The 16544-nt window shown below is 36.5% G+C and overlaps 1 protein-coding gene across 1 annotated transcript; it reads left to right on the top strand.

Annotated features, from left to right (window-relative positions):
• The first annotated feature begins 1486 nt into the window (after positions 1 to 1486).
• Positions 1487 to 3440, top strand: LOC133879797 (aspartic proteinase nepenthesin-1-like). Its single transcript, XM_062318573.1, has 2 exons — positions 1487 to 2417; positions 3037 to 3440. The coding sequence occupies exons 1-2, from the start codon at positions 1487 to 1489 to the stop codon at positions 3438 to 3440; spliced, it is 1335 nt and encodes a 444-aa protein (XP_062174557.1).
• Positions 3441 to 16544: the final 13104 nt, after the last annotated feature.

Here is a 16544-nt window from a genome sequence, read left to right as displayed (position 1 = left end):
AAACCTTTAATTTTAGTTTAATCCATATAAATTAAAACATGTTAAAATCTTTTCTCTCATATGAGTGGTTTATAATGAAAATATTTGGTGTAGAACAATAAAATGAATTTTTGCCTTGTTTTGCTTTCAAAAGCAGAAAAACAGTTTAAAAAAATGACTGAAAATTGAGTAAATCGCATAAACGAGAAAAAAAAAAAAAATCCAGTAGAACATACGAGCCTTTATCTTAATTTAATATATGTACATTAAAGCATATTTAAATCTTTGTTCCAATAGGTATACATGGTTTAAAATGAAAAGTACAAACAAACAATAAAAAATAGTAAGAAGAATACATGGTTTAATCTACTTATCAAAGCATTTATACAAAATTAGTAGGAATCTCTTAGTGTGATACCTATTATATTTCAATACAAATAATTCTAAACATTAGAAGAAAAAAAATTATAGAGAAAAATAAACATTTATTTTAATGAAAATTTATTCACATAGGTATACATGGTTAAAATTAGAAAGTATAAAGGAAAAAAAAGGTAGTAAGAATATTATATGGATTCTAATAAAAAAAGTGCTTAGAACACAAAGATACAAAATAACAACAACAAAGTTTTTGATTAAATAGAAATTCTAGACTGAATCAACGTCAAATTCAACTTTCATTAAAAAAGGAAAAAGAAAAAAAGAATGCAAAGTCTTATGGAAAAAACAAAACAAAATAAAATTATGTACTTAACACTCTGTTCTTCTTTTGAATGTTGCTGCTAGATGCTGTTGATTTCATAATTCATGATGTTTCAAATCCTAAAGAGAGAGAGAGAGATGAAATAAGCAATCTAAGAGAGTAATATGACTTTTCAGCTTACTTATACAGTGTTTTTCTTCACTGTTTATCTAAATTTTTTAAAATTAATGCATGTAATACCTATATGATCTATTATGCGTAATTAATGTAGTATGTTCTTAAATGTAAATCTTGTCTCTCTATTGTTTTAATTTGGAAAGTAATTTTGAAACAATAATGTTGTACATTAAAGTTTTGAACTTAATGAAATCCCATATAATAAGGAAAGTTTTTTAAAATAAAATCTCACGACATAATACTATAATGATACTTAATGTTATAATGCGAAAAAGTCATTATTTTGGTCTCACGAAGATTCACACTCATGACATTTTTATTAAAGCACAATAAATTAATTAAAATCATGACAAAACCGGTTAAACCTTTAAAATTTAACTATTTTTTTACTTAAAAGATCGATTCAATGTTTAAAAATTATAGGTTCATGTTACATGTCATAATTTTATGCCAATTTCTAAGTTCGAACTCGACTTTCATATATATATATATGATTACGGAAAATAAATCTTTAAAATTTGTGTTTTTAAAAAATTGTTATTTGGAATAGTATATATATATATATATAATACACCCTAATATATAATACACCCTAATAGAACAATTAATAGCGCTGTGGCCAAGAACATGGCTCTCTTTCAAGTACTGATCTGTTGCTTCACTGCTTTTGCTCTGATCATCACGTCCCTTACCACTACCGCCTCCACCATCACAAAACCTCCGAGGTTTGTCAGCAAACTCATTCACAATTACACCGTTGGATCTGCCATTGAAAGCTCAGCCGCACGTTTCGCCTACTTAAACGCAAGGTTGGCTGTCGGCAATACTAGCGATGATTTCCGGGCCGGTGTTATTCCGGACAAAACATATCATGCATATTTTTTGGCAAACATATCCATCGGCGAGCCTCCTGTTCCACAGCTCCTAATTATGGACACCGGCAGCAATCTGTTGTGGACCCAGTGCCTCCCTTGCGCCAATTCATCATGTTTTCCTCAAACTTTTCCAGTTTTCGATCCTTCCAAGTCTTCCACATACGCCACCATGCCTTGCATGTCTCCTTCCTGTCACATATTTCCCGGCAGCCGCATTAACACCCCGTGTGACTCGTCGAATACTTGCAAGTTCTCCCAAAACTACGTCGACGGCAGCACCGCAGCTGGAGTTATCGCCACCGAAAAGCTGACCTTCGAGACCTCCGACGAAGGAACAACGTCGGTTTCCGATATTGCATTTGGTTGTGCAAATAACAATCATGTTACTTTCAACGGCCAAGGTAGCGGAATTGTTGGTCTTGGGTATGACAATGGCTATGACAAAGTATCCTTGGTGACTCAACTGGGTTCTAAATTTTCTTACTGCCTTGGCCCTATAAGGGATCCTCAGTATCCTCACAATCAGTTGGTTTTGGGCGATGGTGCGCAAATAGAAGGCCCTTCAACCCCAGTTGAATTTTTCCTTGGCTTGTACTTTCTAACCCTAGATGGCATCAGCGTGGGAGAGAAAGAGCTTGATATTGACCCTCAAATATTCAGAAGATCAACAAAAACGGGCAAAGGTGATCATGTTAAACTACTGTCTTAATTTTCTGTCTCTCTTTCTTGTTTTTTAATCTTTTTTCGATTAGAACATTCTTAATAGACTCACTAAAATTGGACGCTTGTTTGTTATTTTGCTGAGTTAATTTGCTGAAATGATTTAAAATGACTCTTTAGCATTCTTACCAATCTTGGTTTTAAAAAAAAATTAATGAGTGAACAGTAATTACCAATAATTCACTCACCAAAACAATAAAAAAAAAACTATTGAAATGTTCTCTTTCTTCATTTTTTTTTTATTTCTCTTTCATGCACCACACAACCTCCTTTTTAAAAAAAATTATTTAAATGAAATAGTGTGAATGGCTAAAATGAAGAGGCTACTGAGAGTGCTTTAAAAAAGTTGGTGGCTAAAATAGAGAAAAGATTTTTTTTTAGCTATTTTGGTTAATTAGTAAACTTTGGTGATTCTAGTAAGAATGCTCTAACCCCATCTCTTTCATTTATCTCATATTTTAATTAAATGTTTTACGTACGTGTTAAATCTGTTAATTTATTAAAATAAATTTTGAACATACACGTGAAAAAAATGTTAAAATATTAATCAAATAATTAAATTTACCTCTTCCTTTCTATCAGGTGGAGTCATAATTGACTCGGGTACAACACATACATATCTAACAAGAGCTGGGTTCGAGCCGCTTAGCAGTGAAGTACAGAGATTGGCCGCGAATGCAATGCTATCACGTATAGACAGACCGGACTTGGAAGCTCCATGCTACAAGGGTGTTATAAACCGTGACCTTGTCGGATTTCCGCCGGTCGCCTTTCACTTTGCCGGGGGAGTTGACCTTGTGTTGGACTCAGAGAGCATGTTTTTTGCGGCTGGTCCGAATCAATTTTGCATGGCTGTGGTCCCCAGTAAGCCTGATGACGTCAGTGTTATTGGAGTGTTGGCTCAGCAGAACTATAACGTTGGCTATGATCTTGATGCAAAAACTGTTTCCTTCCAAAGGATAGACTGCGAACTCTTGGAGACCTAATTGCAGTTATGGGCCTTAATTTTGCTTAAATTAGTCAAATGAGGATTAAGATTAGGGTTTAGTCATTTGAGTTTATTTAAGCCAATTAATATTAAACAGATTTTGTTGAAGTGAAACTCGTATTCCCCTTCTCATTGGATTGTTTAAAATAAAAAGAAGTGTATAAAAAAAAATAAAAAAAAAATGAAAAAAGGGGACAAAACCTTGATAATGATTATATTAAAGCATTAATAGAAAATTAGAAGGAATCATTGAGATTAATGGGGTGATACCGATTATATTTCAATACAAATAAAACTCATCTAATACTGAACATTCAGTTAAAAAGAAAGAAAAAAGAAAAAAAAAGATACAGAGAAAATTAAACAAAATCTCTTTTTTTATGAAAACAAAATAAAACAAAATCTTTTACTTAACATTTAGCGCAAACAAATAAATCTTTCTTAAACCGGCCATCTTCTAGATTCATGCATGAAAATCTCATTAAAATCCTCGTTCCCATAAGTGTAGTGTAAAATGAAAAAAAGTATATATATAAGTAAGAAGAAAATCTGGATTTTGATTATCAAAGCATTAAAAGAAAATTAATAGGATTTTGATTAGCATTAAAAGAAAATTAGCTGGAAAATCTGATATTGTCGATGTGATTTTTGTTATTTTCAATACAAATAAAATACATATATTTCTGAAAATTAATATTCGAAAAAAAAAAATACATCACGAAATAAACAAAATATTTCTTTAGGAAAACTTTACTTATAACCCATGATCTTTCATCACATTTGCAAAAAGATACTAAAACTTTAAAAAGTGTCAATTTAGGGCATTCATATTTTAATTTTTTTCAATTTTAACACTCCGTTAGAATTTTTCGTTAAATTCTATCAAAATTTCCAAAATACCCCACTTTGTTTTTAGAAAAAAAAAAAAAAAAAAAGAAGAATAAAATTGATAGGATTTAAGTGTTGGTCAGAATTTAAAGGAATTTTCAAAAAAACTCAGGCATGAATCTTTGAAAACTCATGCAAATGGGAGTGTCCTCGGGGAATTTCCAAAAAAACTCATGCAAATGGGAGTGTCCTCGGGGAGACTTGTTCAATTTGTGGATTCATCGTTGCACTTAGTTAGTCAATTTTAACACACTGTTAGAATTTTTCGTTAAACCCTATCAAAATTTTAAAAATACCCCACTTTGTTTTTAGGAAGAAAAAAAGAAGAAGAATAAAATTGATAGAATTTAGGTGTTGGTCAGAATTTAAAGGAATTAATTTCCAAAAAAACTCATGCATGAATCTTTGAAAACTCATGCAAATGGGAGTGTCCTCGGGGAGACTTGTTCAGTTGGTTCAAGCTTGATAGCAAGGCTAAACAATGTATCTTCCTAGGTTATGGACGTGAGGAGTTTTGTTACAGATTTTGGGATCCAGTTACAAAGAAAATCATACAGAGCAGAGATGTTGTTTTCTTTGAAAATCAAACCATTGAAGACATGGAATAGAATAACAAGCCATAGACTCTATGTGAAGAACGTGTTGATTTGGGTCCAATTGTTCTTCCTTGTGTGACACATGATGAATGTAGAAGAGATGTATAAGAAGAATAGGTTGACACAGTTGGTAGAAATGGTGATCTCACAATTGATAATGTGGAATCAGAAGAGCACCTAGAGCAAACTTCCTCAGAGTCATCCATTGAGATTCAGTTGAGGAGATCTACCAGAGAGCGACAACCTTCCAGAAGATATTCATTTGATGAGTATGTATTATTTTCTGATGGGGGAGAGCCAGAAAGTTATCGGGAGGTTATGCTACATGACCAGAAAAATGAGTCCCAAGAAGCCATGCAAAAAGAGATGAAATCCTTGCATGAGAACCACACATATGACTTGGTGGAACTGCCTAAGGGCAAGATAGCACTCAAGAATAAATGAGTGTTCAGATGCATGATTGAATCAAACAAATCACAACCAAGGTACAATGCACGACTGGTTGTGAAAGGGTTTAGTCAGAAGAAAGGTATTAACTTTGAAGAAATTTTTTCACCCGTGGTGAAAATGTCTTCTATCAGAGTTGTTCTAGGTCTGGCTGCCAATATGAATTTGGAGATTGAACATCAATGTGAAGACTGCTTTCCTCCATGGTGACTTGGATGAGGAAATATATATGGAGCAACCAGTGAGGTTTACAACTAAAGGCAATGAACATTTAGTGTGTCAGTTGAAAAAGAGCTTGTACGGACTTAAGTAGGCACCGAGGCAGTGATATAAGAAATTTGATTCCTTCATGGTTGAGCACGGGTATGACAGAACTACTTCTGATCATTGTGTATTTGGAAGAAGTTCTCAGATGGAGAGTTTATTATTCTCTTGCTATACGTGGACGACATATTAATAATTGGTTATGACACTAGCAAAATTGATAGATTGAAGGATAAGTTGAGTAAGTCCTTTGCTGTGAAGGACGTAGGACCCGGAAAATAGATTCTTGGTATGGAGATCTCTCGTGACAGGAAAAATGCAAGATTGTGGCTATCACAAGAGAGTTATATTGAGAAGGTATTGGACAAGTTCAACATGAGCAAGGCAAAATCGGTGAGCTCTCCACTTGTAGGTGATTTGAAGCTAAGTTCAAAGCAAAGTCCTACAAGTGAGAAAGAAAATGAAGAAATGAAGAAAATATCTTATGCTTCAATTGTGGGTAGCTTGATGTATGTCATGTTGTGCACGAGGCCTAATATAGCTCATGTTGTTGGAGTGTCAGCTGGTTCCTTTTTAATCCCAGCAAAGAACATTGGGCAGTTGTGAAATGGATTCTCAGGTATCTCAGAGGTACTTCGAGGGTATGTTTGTGCTTCGATAACGGTAAGCAAGTGCTTGAAGGGTTTACAGATGCAAATATAGCCGATTATATTGATTCCATATAGTCTACTTTAGGGTACATGATCACTTATTTAGGGGGAACAATGTCATGTCAATTCAAATTGCAGAAATGTGTTGCTTTGTTTCCTACAGAGGCTGAGTACATTGCAATCATAGAAGCTGCCAAAGAGTTGTTATGGATGAAAAAAATTCTTACAAGAACTGAGTCTACAGCAAGAGAGGTATTTGATTCACTGTGGCAGTCAGAGTGTCATCCATCTCAGTAAGAATTCAACTTTCCACTCAAGATCCAAACATATTGATATTAGGTATCATTCGATTCGTGATGCGTTGGATGAGAAATTGTTGCAGATTGAGAAAATTCATATTGATGATAATGGTTCAGATATGATGACATAAACATTGCCTATGCAAAAGCTTGAAATTTGTAGAAGGAAAGTGGGCTTGGTGGAGCCCCCCACCTAGTTCGGAAGGGGAGATTTGTTGGGTGGTCCATCCTACGTGGGGGACCAACCTTTGTGAGCCAAAAGAAATAGAGGCAAGAACCTCTGTTTCTGTTGGCAAAGAAGCAGGTCACGCATTGTGCGTGACTTGCGACCAAGAGAGAAAAAGAAAAAAAGGGGGGGGAGGGGGGCTTGTAGTTCAGCCGAGACATACAAAGAAAAGAAATTAGTTTTGTGAAGAGGTTCGACCAAACAGTGAGAGGAGGAGGAGAAAAATAGAGTTTTCTACCTAGCCATTTTCGTCAGAGATTGGAGGATCGTTTATGGTCCGATCTTGATGAAATTTCAGTATGTTGTTCCTGACGACAAGAGCTACGTATTGATTGATGTCAATCGTTGGATTTCCTCTCTAGTTGCTTGGTTGGTCATCCCCACTTAATGAGACCTTTATTTGTTTTTGTTGGAATCCACACTAATGAATTTATGTTGTATCCAAGAATGTATGTATTCTTGATCGATGTGGTAATAACCTCTAGATATTGTTTTAGAGAAGACACTTTTAAACCCATTATTGTTGATAGTGGAAGATTTAACAGGAATAGGTCTCGTGGTTTTTCCCATCACATTGGAGGGTTTCCACGTAAAAATCTTGGTGTCTTGCTTGTGGGTTGTTGGATTTATTTTTCTGCATTGTTTCTTGGTGAGTTGATACTTTGGTGCTAGATTGACTATTTAATTTGCACAAAGGAGGTAGATAATTTCTGTTGCGTTTTTTTGTTATTGCCATTCACCCCAACAATATTTAGTTGTAAATCAATAAGAAGTAAGAGGGTTGGGCAGTAGAGTACTTCTTAAACTTCCCCAAATGTATTATATGAATACCTTCGAGTAATTTATTCAGCCTCTCCCCTTCTAAAGAGGGGAATTTTAGGTGCTATCCGTTGCAGTTGAATTTTTTTTGATAGGGTAGGTATTAGGATGAGAGCTGATTGGTGCACAATAGTTGTGCAATTGTTGTGTACTTTTGTAGACACATGGGGTGGGACCCATGTGGTAGGTCCTGCACAGCAGTTGCAAGAGTCTTTTCTCTATTAGGATAGCATATTTGACCGCATAATTTAGTACAACTATTAACCGTACATAATTGACCTAGAGTTCAATGTTACCATCCTCAAAAAAATACTTGGCAATAAATAAAAGTAAATATTAGATATGACTGAAGTAAGTGCAACTTTGAGGTTCATTTTTCAACATTATTAATCTTAAATCCAATACATGTTTGAGATTCAATCGAGAGTTGTGACCAGATATGCAGCTTTTTCATACAGATCTTTTGATAAGTCAGTGTTCATGCAAATCTACCCATTGGCAAAGATACTTAGGAAAAAAACTGTTAGTGGATTATATTCAGCTAGCCCATGGAAATAGTATTAGGTTTTAACTAATTGCAAGTTGTATAATTAATGTTGCAAAACCTAAATTGCCAGCTCCAAATGTGTGGCTAATTCGTAGCATCAGAATCAAACCCAGATTGACCAGAGCAAATGCAACTACTTTCGATACTCTTGACAATTACTATATATAAACAAGTAATTAACTATCAATTAGAGAGAGGCCGGGAGAGTACTATACCACTTGCATCACTGTCAGCAGGGTGAGGATGGCGACTTTTATCTCCCATGTCTTCTTTCTCCCTATGGTCCTTTAAATTAGCAGAACTACTTTTGATAGTTTGAGGAAGCTCAAATGGCTATATATATATATATATATATATATATATATATAGGAAATGATACTTACACATCATCCTCACAACAACTACACTCACACAAGACACATTAGGGTGGGGTCCAATGTGTGTGCTTCATCCTAATGTGTCTTGTGTGAGTGTATTTGTTGTGTGCAAGAAGTGTAAATATAATTTTCCTATATATATATACATGTCGTGTAAAGGTGACTTGTGAAAACTTTTCACATGGTGGGTCCCTCTTCTTGGTTGTTCTTTTTTGGTTATCCACGTTTGATTCCGTTTTACTTCATAGTGAACTTCTTTTTTTTTTTTTTTTTTTTTTTTTTAAGAGAGAAGGGGAACGGAGAAATGGAATGAAGTCACGACACATCGGAAGAATTTTAAGAGGAAGTTACAGACAGATTAAGACAGTCTTACAAGCTTAATCCAGCACATCTCTTCAGAATGACCTATATCTTGAAGAGAGGAATGAGTTTATATATAAGGCCGCCTCAATCTACGTACCTCTCCGATGTGGGACAACACTCACACACACCTTCTTCTTCTTCTTCTTTTATTTTTTGAGAGAGAGGGGAAAGGGGAAAGGGGAAATGGGATGAATGGTGAAGTCTTGTTGGTCAATATATATTGAAGCCTCATTCGGTTATGGGGGGAGCTGAAGCCAACAGCTTCGTGTAGAGAGAGGCAGCAACTAGTATTCTCATGTTTGGAATCTATATTTAATTCTCTTTTGTGTGAAAGTAAGATATGGGTGTATTTGAGTTTTTTTAGTTTTGAGTGGTTTTGGTTGTTAAATTAATTGCACAAATCTAAGCTTGCACATAAAATGTCTTTATGTGCTGGAGAATTTTGTTGCGACCTAGGATTCAGGATATTATTTTAGAGGGAGAGTCCTCACAGGTGGTTAATGCGGTCAATGCAATTGGACCAAATTGGTGCATGAGGTACAGACAATTGGTGGCTGATATACGAATAATTCTTTCTGCTCGACAAGTTTGGCAAATTAGGCATCTTTGTAGAGTGACAAATTTTACAACTCATGGGTCAGTTAAGGTAGCGGTTAAATAAATTATGAATAGAGTATGAATTGAAGAAATTCTTTAGAGTCTTCGTGATGTTGCAAATTTCGAGCAATGTGCTCGTGCTTATTAGAGTGTTAGGCTCTGATTCATTATTCTGCATAATAATGTAGTTGAATCATAAAAAATAAAATAAATAAATAAAAGATTGGGGGAGGGGGGAGAGACCTTGACTGGCTAATGCATGCTTTCACCAGTAGAGGCAAAAACCAAAGAGTTTGGCTTGTTTTTCTTTTCCCAAGAAAAGGTTTGCTTGAGGAAGAAGAACCGACCAAAGAGTTTGGCTTGTTTTTATCTTTATTTTGTTTTGGAATTTTGTTTAGGAAACTCCTTCCTCGATGTAGCGCATCAAATTTTAATACATAAAATATAATGTCTCAAATTAAACTTAAAACTTAAAACTTGATGATAATGATAAAAGAATATAAAAATTATTTGAATATTTATAGAACTAAATATTCATTGATATTTGACCTTAAACTTTAGAATACAACAAAGTAGAAAAAACTAATCTAGAAATGGGCAATCGATCTTCAAAACTGAAGATCAATCCACAATGACGATTGACCCTTAGATCTGGGGCTCGATCCACACGGCGCTTGATTGCCAGTACCCAACGCTCAATCGCCATAGAATTGTAGATTGCAGATATCACCGAACACCTGTCCTCTGATATTTTCTAACTCATGATCTCAGCATGACAGCACCCACCCACGTAGAGGACTTCCAACCGTTGATCAAGATCAACCAAATTGATCCTAACCATTCGAGATTGCCATATAAGAAGGTGCAGCCCCCTTAGTTTCACGCACTGCTCTTCTTCTTCTTTCTCTGCAAGTTTCTCTCTCTCTCTCTCTCTCTCTCTCTCTGTTTTCTCTCGGTTTGTAGCAATTCATGCTTCTGTTAGAGAAACAAAAAACTCCTCACAGACCCTTTATCCCTCTCTCGACCGTGCATAAATAGAGCCCAAGACTCTTGTCTCTTTTTCACTGCTCCTTGTAAACAAAACCAGAAAATTCTCTACTTTTCTTCTCAGTTCAGTGCTAAACAGAGCAGGAAAAACCTCTCATTTTCCCTCTAGCTATCTCTCCATCGGTCTAAACCTAAAACAGGAAAGAAGAACTTCCCTCCTCTCTCGGTCCTTGCTGTAGAAAAAGAATGGTAGCTGTAGTTCCTTCTCAAACCAGTACCCAACAAGCAGGAAAAAATAGAAAACTCCTGTTTGTCTTTGTGATGTGCACGTTATTGTGTGCTTTTTATACGCTTAATTTATACTTTGTTAAGATTATTTTAAATTTTATTTAGTTTTATTGTGTTGATTTTATGTTTTTGTAAGGAGTAATGTTTGTTGTACAATTCTAATAACTTTTTTTTTAGGATCTATTATTAAATATTTAGGACTTACATGTAGAAAAATAAATTTAATGGTCGATTATAAAAAATAATAATAATAATAATAATAACAATAATAATAAATAAATAAAGAAAAAAAAAAAGAGTAATTAGAGTTATCAAGTTGTGCAAAAATTATGTAAGAGTTGTACAACCCCTTCCACACAACTTCTCTTACATTGTTTGAGTCCATGCATGTAGGTTTCACATGTGAGACTCATGCAATGTGAGAAAAGATTGTATAAAAGTTATGCTGGAGGTTTCTTAGTCTTTTGTAGGTATTCAAGAGTTTTAACAAATATAGTCCACAAGGGAATAAAGAAAATAAGAATGATGATGTAAGTCCAAATTTTGCCCAATTGACAAAAGAAAAAACAAAAAAGGTTGGTTGCTGGAGAAGACTTGCGTAAACCTATAAAGAAGAACAAAAAGAAAAAGGTACCATTTCAAAAAAAAGAAAAAAAAAGAAAAAGGTACCGCAACCGAAAAGAGGATTCAGCTTCCGTGCGTGATGCAGGAGGATCCGAGTATGATGACGCTGAGCTGTCAGATTGCACAATAATGGCGCTGAAATACCTGGAGCAGGCGGATCAGCGCAAAATTGGCAAGAAATCGTAATTTGGCCTAATTGGAGCAATTTTCGAGTGCGTTGCAGTAATTTGGCCATAATTTTGGCTACGAGTATCCGTTTCGCGCATATGACCCCAATTCGGTAAGCTCTCTTCGGCGCGCACGTCGTGGCCACCAGCTTCGCTAGGTGCGCCTCGTTTCGAGCCCCAAAATCCGCTGTTTTCCTTGTCAAAACCCTAATTTTAGATATTTTTTTCATTTATGGTAACTTTTCGTTTATTGTTTAGGAGGTGATTCTGAGCCCGATTTGGGCCAGATTTTCGACAGAATACTTATTTTATTACGTATTTCGTTTTATTAGGGTTTTCGAGATTTTGCTATTTTTGGCAAAAATTCTCCTAAACCTAATTTTCAGCTATTTAAGCTCGATTGTGGGCGTTTTTCAGCAGATTATTGTTATTGATTAATTATCAAAATTCAAAGTTTTCTCTTTGTTTTTGGGTGATTTTCTTGTTTCTTCCTTGCAAATTACTTGTTGATTAGCCTACAGAATAATCGCTATTCTGTTTCGGCGTCAGTGCGGTAGTTTAAAAACTATCGTATGGATGCTGTAGTGAAAAATGATACCATTTTGTATTGTTTTCCACTTAAAAAAATTTACAGAACTTAAACTAAATAATAAAATTTTTATTAAAACTTAAAAATTATAAAAATAATAATAATTAAAAACCTAAAAAAACAAAAAGGGTGGCCGACGTTGCCCTAGAGCCACCCCCTTGGCTGATCTGGGGTGGATCGTCCACCCCAGTCGGCTTTGGGGGTGGTCCGGCCACCCCTAAAAAGCCAAAAAAACAAACAAAAAAAAAAGTTAGGATTTTGGGGGGTGGCCGGACCACCCCAAGATCGGCCGTATGGGATGGTTGAAACCACCCCCAAGCCTTTAGGGGTGGTTCGGCCAACTCCAAAGCCCAAACCTTTTTTTGTTTTTTGTTTTTTTAGCTTTTTGGGGGTGGCCGAACCACCCTCAAGGGCTTGGGGGTTGTTTTGACCACCCCATACGACCGATCTGGGGTGGCCGAGCCACCTTCAAGGCCTTTGGGGGTGGTCTGGCCACCCCCCAAAACCCTAACTTTTTCTTCTTTTTTTTGGCCATTTAAGGATGGCTTGACCACCCCCAAAGCCGACTGGGGTGATTCGTCCACCCCAGATTGGCGCCACCCCCTTGGCCAATAACGGGGTGGCCAGCCACCCCTTTTTGTTTTTTTAAGTTTTTTTATTTTTGGTTTTTAATTATTATTATTTTTATAATTTTTAAGTTTTAATAAAATTTTTATTATTAAGTTTAAGTTTTACAAATTTTTTTAAGTGAAAAACATTATCATTTTGTGTTCAACAACAGACCCATGTGGTAGTTTAAAATTCCAACTTCCAAATGGTAGTTGGAAGTTGGATGGAAGTTGGATCCAATAAAAGAAAGAAGAAAAGAAAGTAGGACCTAAACCAAAGAAATGACATAAGAAGATAAAAGATTCAAAAAAGAAATCACGTGTCTCTTACGTGATTTACTTCAGCATTTTTTCCCTTTATGCCCCTCAGAACTCTAAAAAAAACTAAAAACAAAAACCATACCACCTTCGACCTCTTAACTTGGACCTGCTCCATCACGTAGACGTCGTTGGATCTCCACCGTCCGTTTCATCCAAGTCCGGAGTCCGACAGAACGTCAGCGACGACGTCCACAGTATTTTCCACCTTCACCGTCCGTCTCATCCAAGTCTGGCACTTCTTCAACACATTCGCCGAGATTTGTAGAGGCGCCAAGAATTTGACCTCATGATGTTGTGGATGTGGATGCCGTCACTGCTGCCATTCTTGGATTATCAATCCTCCTGGTGTCTGGGGTTGTGACATGGAAGGAGTGCTTAGCCGAATTAGTTGCCTGGAATACCCTTACGTGGTTTGCTACCCTCATTGCAATGGCTGGGTATCTCAAAAAAAGGAAAAAAAAAAAAGGTTAGTGATACTAGCCTAGCTACCACACGTATCACCACGGCAATTCCCAAAGATCATGCAGCCTCTCAACATGACATCTATGCTGCATATCATGCACACTCAGCCAAAGACACCTATGCAATCACCACAAATCATGCTGTAGAATCTACTGCCACTAATGCTGGGATCATCATAGAAATGCCACATATCCTGCAGACTCAAAAAAGAAGGAGAAAATATACAGCCATATATTCAATGTGTTCTCCCAACGACAAGCAAGGCCAATCACCATCACTCTTCAAAACAGAAAAGGCAAGACCCACAGCACCTCTCAAGGAAAGATCTCTGCTCACCAGTGGAAACAGAGAACTAGCAAAAGGACAACTCAAAACAAGTTGGTTTAATTTCCTCCAACCTTCTGTGTAGTTGTAAGCTAGCCATTTTCTCTCTCGATCTCAAACTTCATAGAAATGGCTAGTTCAGTACGATATTTATCAGTTCTTACCGCTGTTTTCATGTACTTTTCATATGAGTTTGGAGGTTCAGCCATATACTCTGTTTTACTCTGTTTATGGAAGTTAAAACAGAGGAAGTGGCCGAACACTCTGTTTTGGAAACTAACCCATCAATTCTTGGAGTAACTGTATTGGCATGGGGAAATTCAAGGGGTGATTTGATGTCAAATGTTGCACTAGCAATGAATGGTGGAGATGGAGTGCAGATTGCCATGTCAGGATGCTTTGCAGGGCCTATGTTCAACACGCTTGCTGGTTTCGGGATATCAATGCTGCTTGGAGCCTGGTATAACAGACTTGAATCATACACAATTCCCACAGATAGTAGCCTGTTTCTTACTATGGGATTTCTAATGATGGGACTTACTTGGTCACTTGTTGTAATACCAAGGAATGATATGCGCCCTACAAGATGTTAGGAGTTGGCCTCATAGCAATCTATCTGATATTTCTCTCCTTTAGGTTGAGCACATCTACCGGTGTTGTGTCAGTAGAGCTGTTTGGCGTTTGACAACTTGTGTATTTGTCACTAGCTTAATGATATGCGCCCTAACGGAGGAAGTGGCCGAACATGAATCCAACGAGGTGAGTTTGTCCCAACCCATGCTCTTCTTCTCTTCTTCACAGAGAAACCAATCTACCAAAAAATCCATAATTCTCCGATGAACCTCCTCATCCTCATTATCAACTTTTTCTTCTTCACGCGAGGCCACATTTTCAAGAACAAGGCAACAGCTATGTATTCTGCTTGAAGGCAACAGTTATGATAGTCTTTGATCTTCCTTTTCTGCATGAGGGCAACGGCTATGTATTATTTGAATGGCTTTTTTCCTTTCCTTCTTTGATGGACATTAATTATTTTATTCCAGGAAGATACAGTTCTATTATGCAATATATTCTGGTATATTAGAGGTTATTTTTGACTTCAGGGGCGGACTATCACTATCCACCGAGGCCACCATCCAGGGACGGAGCCAGAAGTTCTTATGGGCAGGGGCCAATGGCCAAAAAATTTTTTTGGGTAGGGGCCAAGTAAGCTAAATTTTTTTTTTACCTTAAATTTTTTAATTTTTTTAGATTATTTTTTTTTTCTCACCTTAAATTTTTTTTTTTTAGGAAATTTGGGGGGGGGGCCATGGCCCCTGCCAGCCCCCCCCTCCCTCCGTCCCTGCCACCATCACTATCCAGTAGCCATTTTTTTTTTTTAGGGGCCCACAGCATTGAATACCAAAATCAGTTCATTGCTTCTTAGTTCTTCGGTTCTTCCGTCTATTATCCTCTACTCTAGCCTTCTATTAGCACTTAGCAGTCTATCAGAAGTGAGGAGTCCGTTGTCCAAGACACTCCATCAGTCGATTCAGACTTTCAGTTTCAGTCCATCTCACCTGCTGCCCTGTAGCACCTCAAGCACGCACGGCTTAAGAAATGAAATGATAGAAGAAGAAAAAAAAAAGGAAAAAAACCTGTAAAAGCTCTTAGACAAAGAACTAAAAGAACGAACGAAAAACACAAAAAAAGAACGAACGAACGAACAAACGAAAAAAAAAAGCCTGCACAGCTGCACTGCGCCACTGCCAGTCTGCCGGTGACTGCCGACTGGTGTCGGTATAGTAGGGAAAATAACCGAGGATTTGCCTCTCGGTTTTTATCGTTTTTCTTTACAATGTAAGAGCACTAACTTTCTTGGCTCTTTATTATTTAGGGTTTTTATGCTAATTCTTGGATATGATCCTGATATGAGGGGGGTTTCTTTGCGGATTTTTGTTGTTGAAATTTTCTGCCTTTTAAGGTTTTACCCAGAAAGTTCTTGCAATTTCAGGATTTGTGTGATCATTTTTGGAACTTTCTAGGGTTTTGGATTTGCGTTTGGTGATTTGAATATCATTTTCCTGTGGTAATTTCACCGAATTTTAGGGCTTATGGAAGTTGAAAAATGAAAATGCATTGCCGCTGTTTGGTTACTGTAGGTTTTAACGTATATCTTATGAGTTATGGAAATTTGTTAGGCTCTGTTTGGCTTTTGGGAAAATTGAGGAAAAGAAACGAAAATTAATTGTCTATTTTTTAGAATAAAATGGGTTCAACCAGAGAGAGAGAGAGAGAGATCTGATTTGGTAGTTCTTTTGGTTATATTGGTTGTGATCAACATACTGTTTGGTCGGTGAGAAAATGTAAGAAAAATAAAATCTTGATTGTTTCTCTGAGCAACTGAAAGGATCTTCAGGTTTAAAATAAGCTAAAATTAATGCAAATTAGGTGATGACGGTTAGTAGGTTCAGATTTTCCAGAATTCCAAACGATAAATCATGTAGCAATGCAAAGTATTCATTCCCTTCTGGCCTTCTTCTGTCGTTCATTCAATTGGCATTTTCTTTTGAGTTGGTTAGGATTTTGGATTTTGCTTGCTCCAAACTCTTGTTGGATTATGGATTTTCTTTCAGCTCTCGAGGCCTGTGGTGTAAAAGTCCTAATCATAGAGTTCAAG

The sequence above is a fragment of the Alnus glutinosa genome, chromosome 10 (genome assembly GCF_958979055.1).
Source record: "Alnus glutinosa chromosome 10, dhAlnGlut1.1, whole genome shotgun sequence".
NCBI lineage: Eukaryota > Viridiplantae > Streptophyta > Magnoliopsida > Fagales > Betulaceae > Alnus > Alnus glutinosa.
This window is presented reverse-complemented; position numbering and strand designations above follow the sequence as displayed.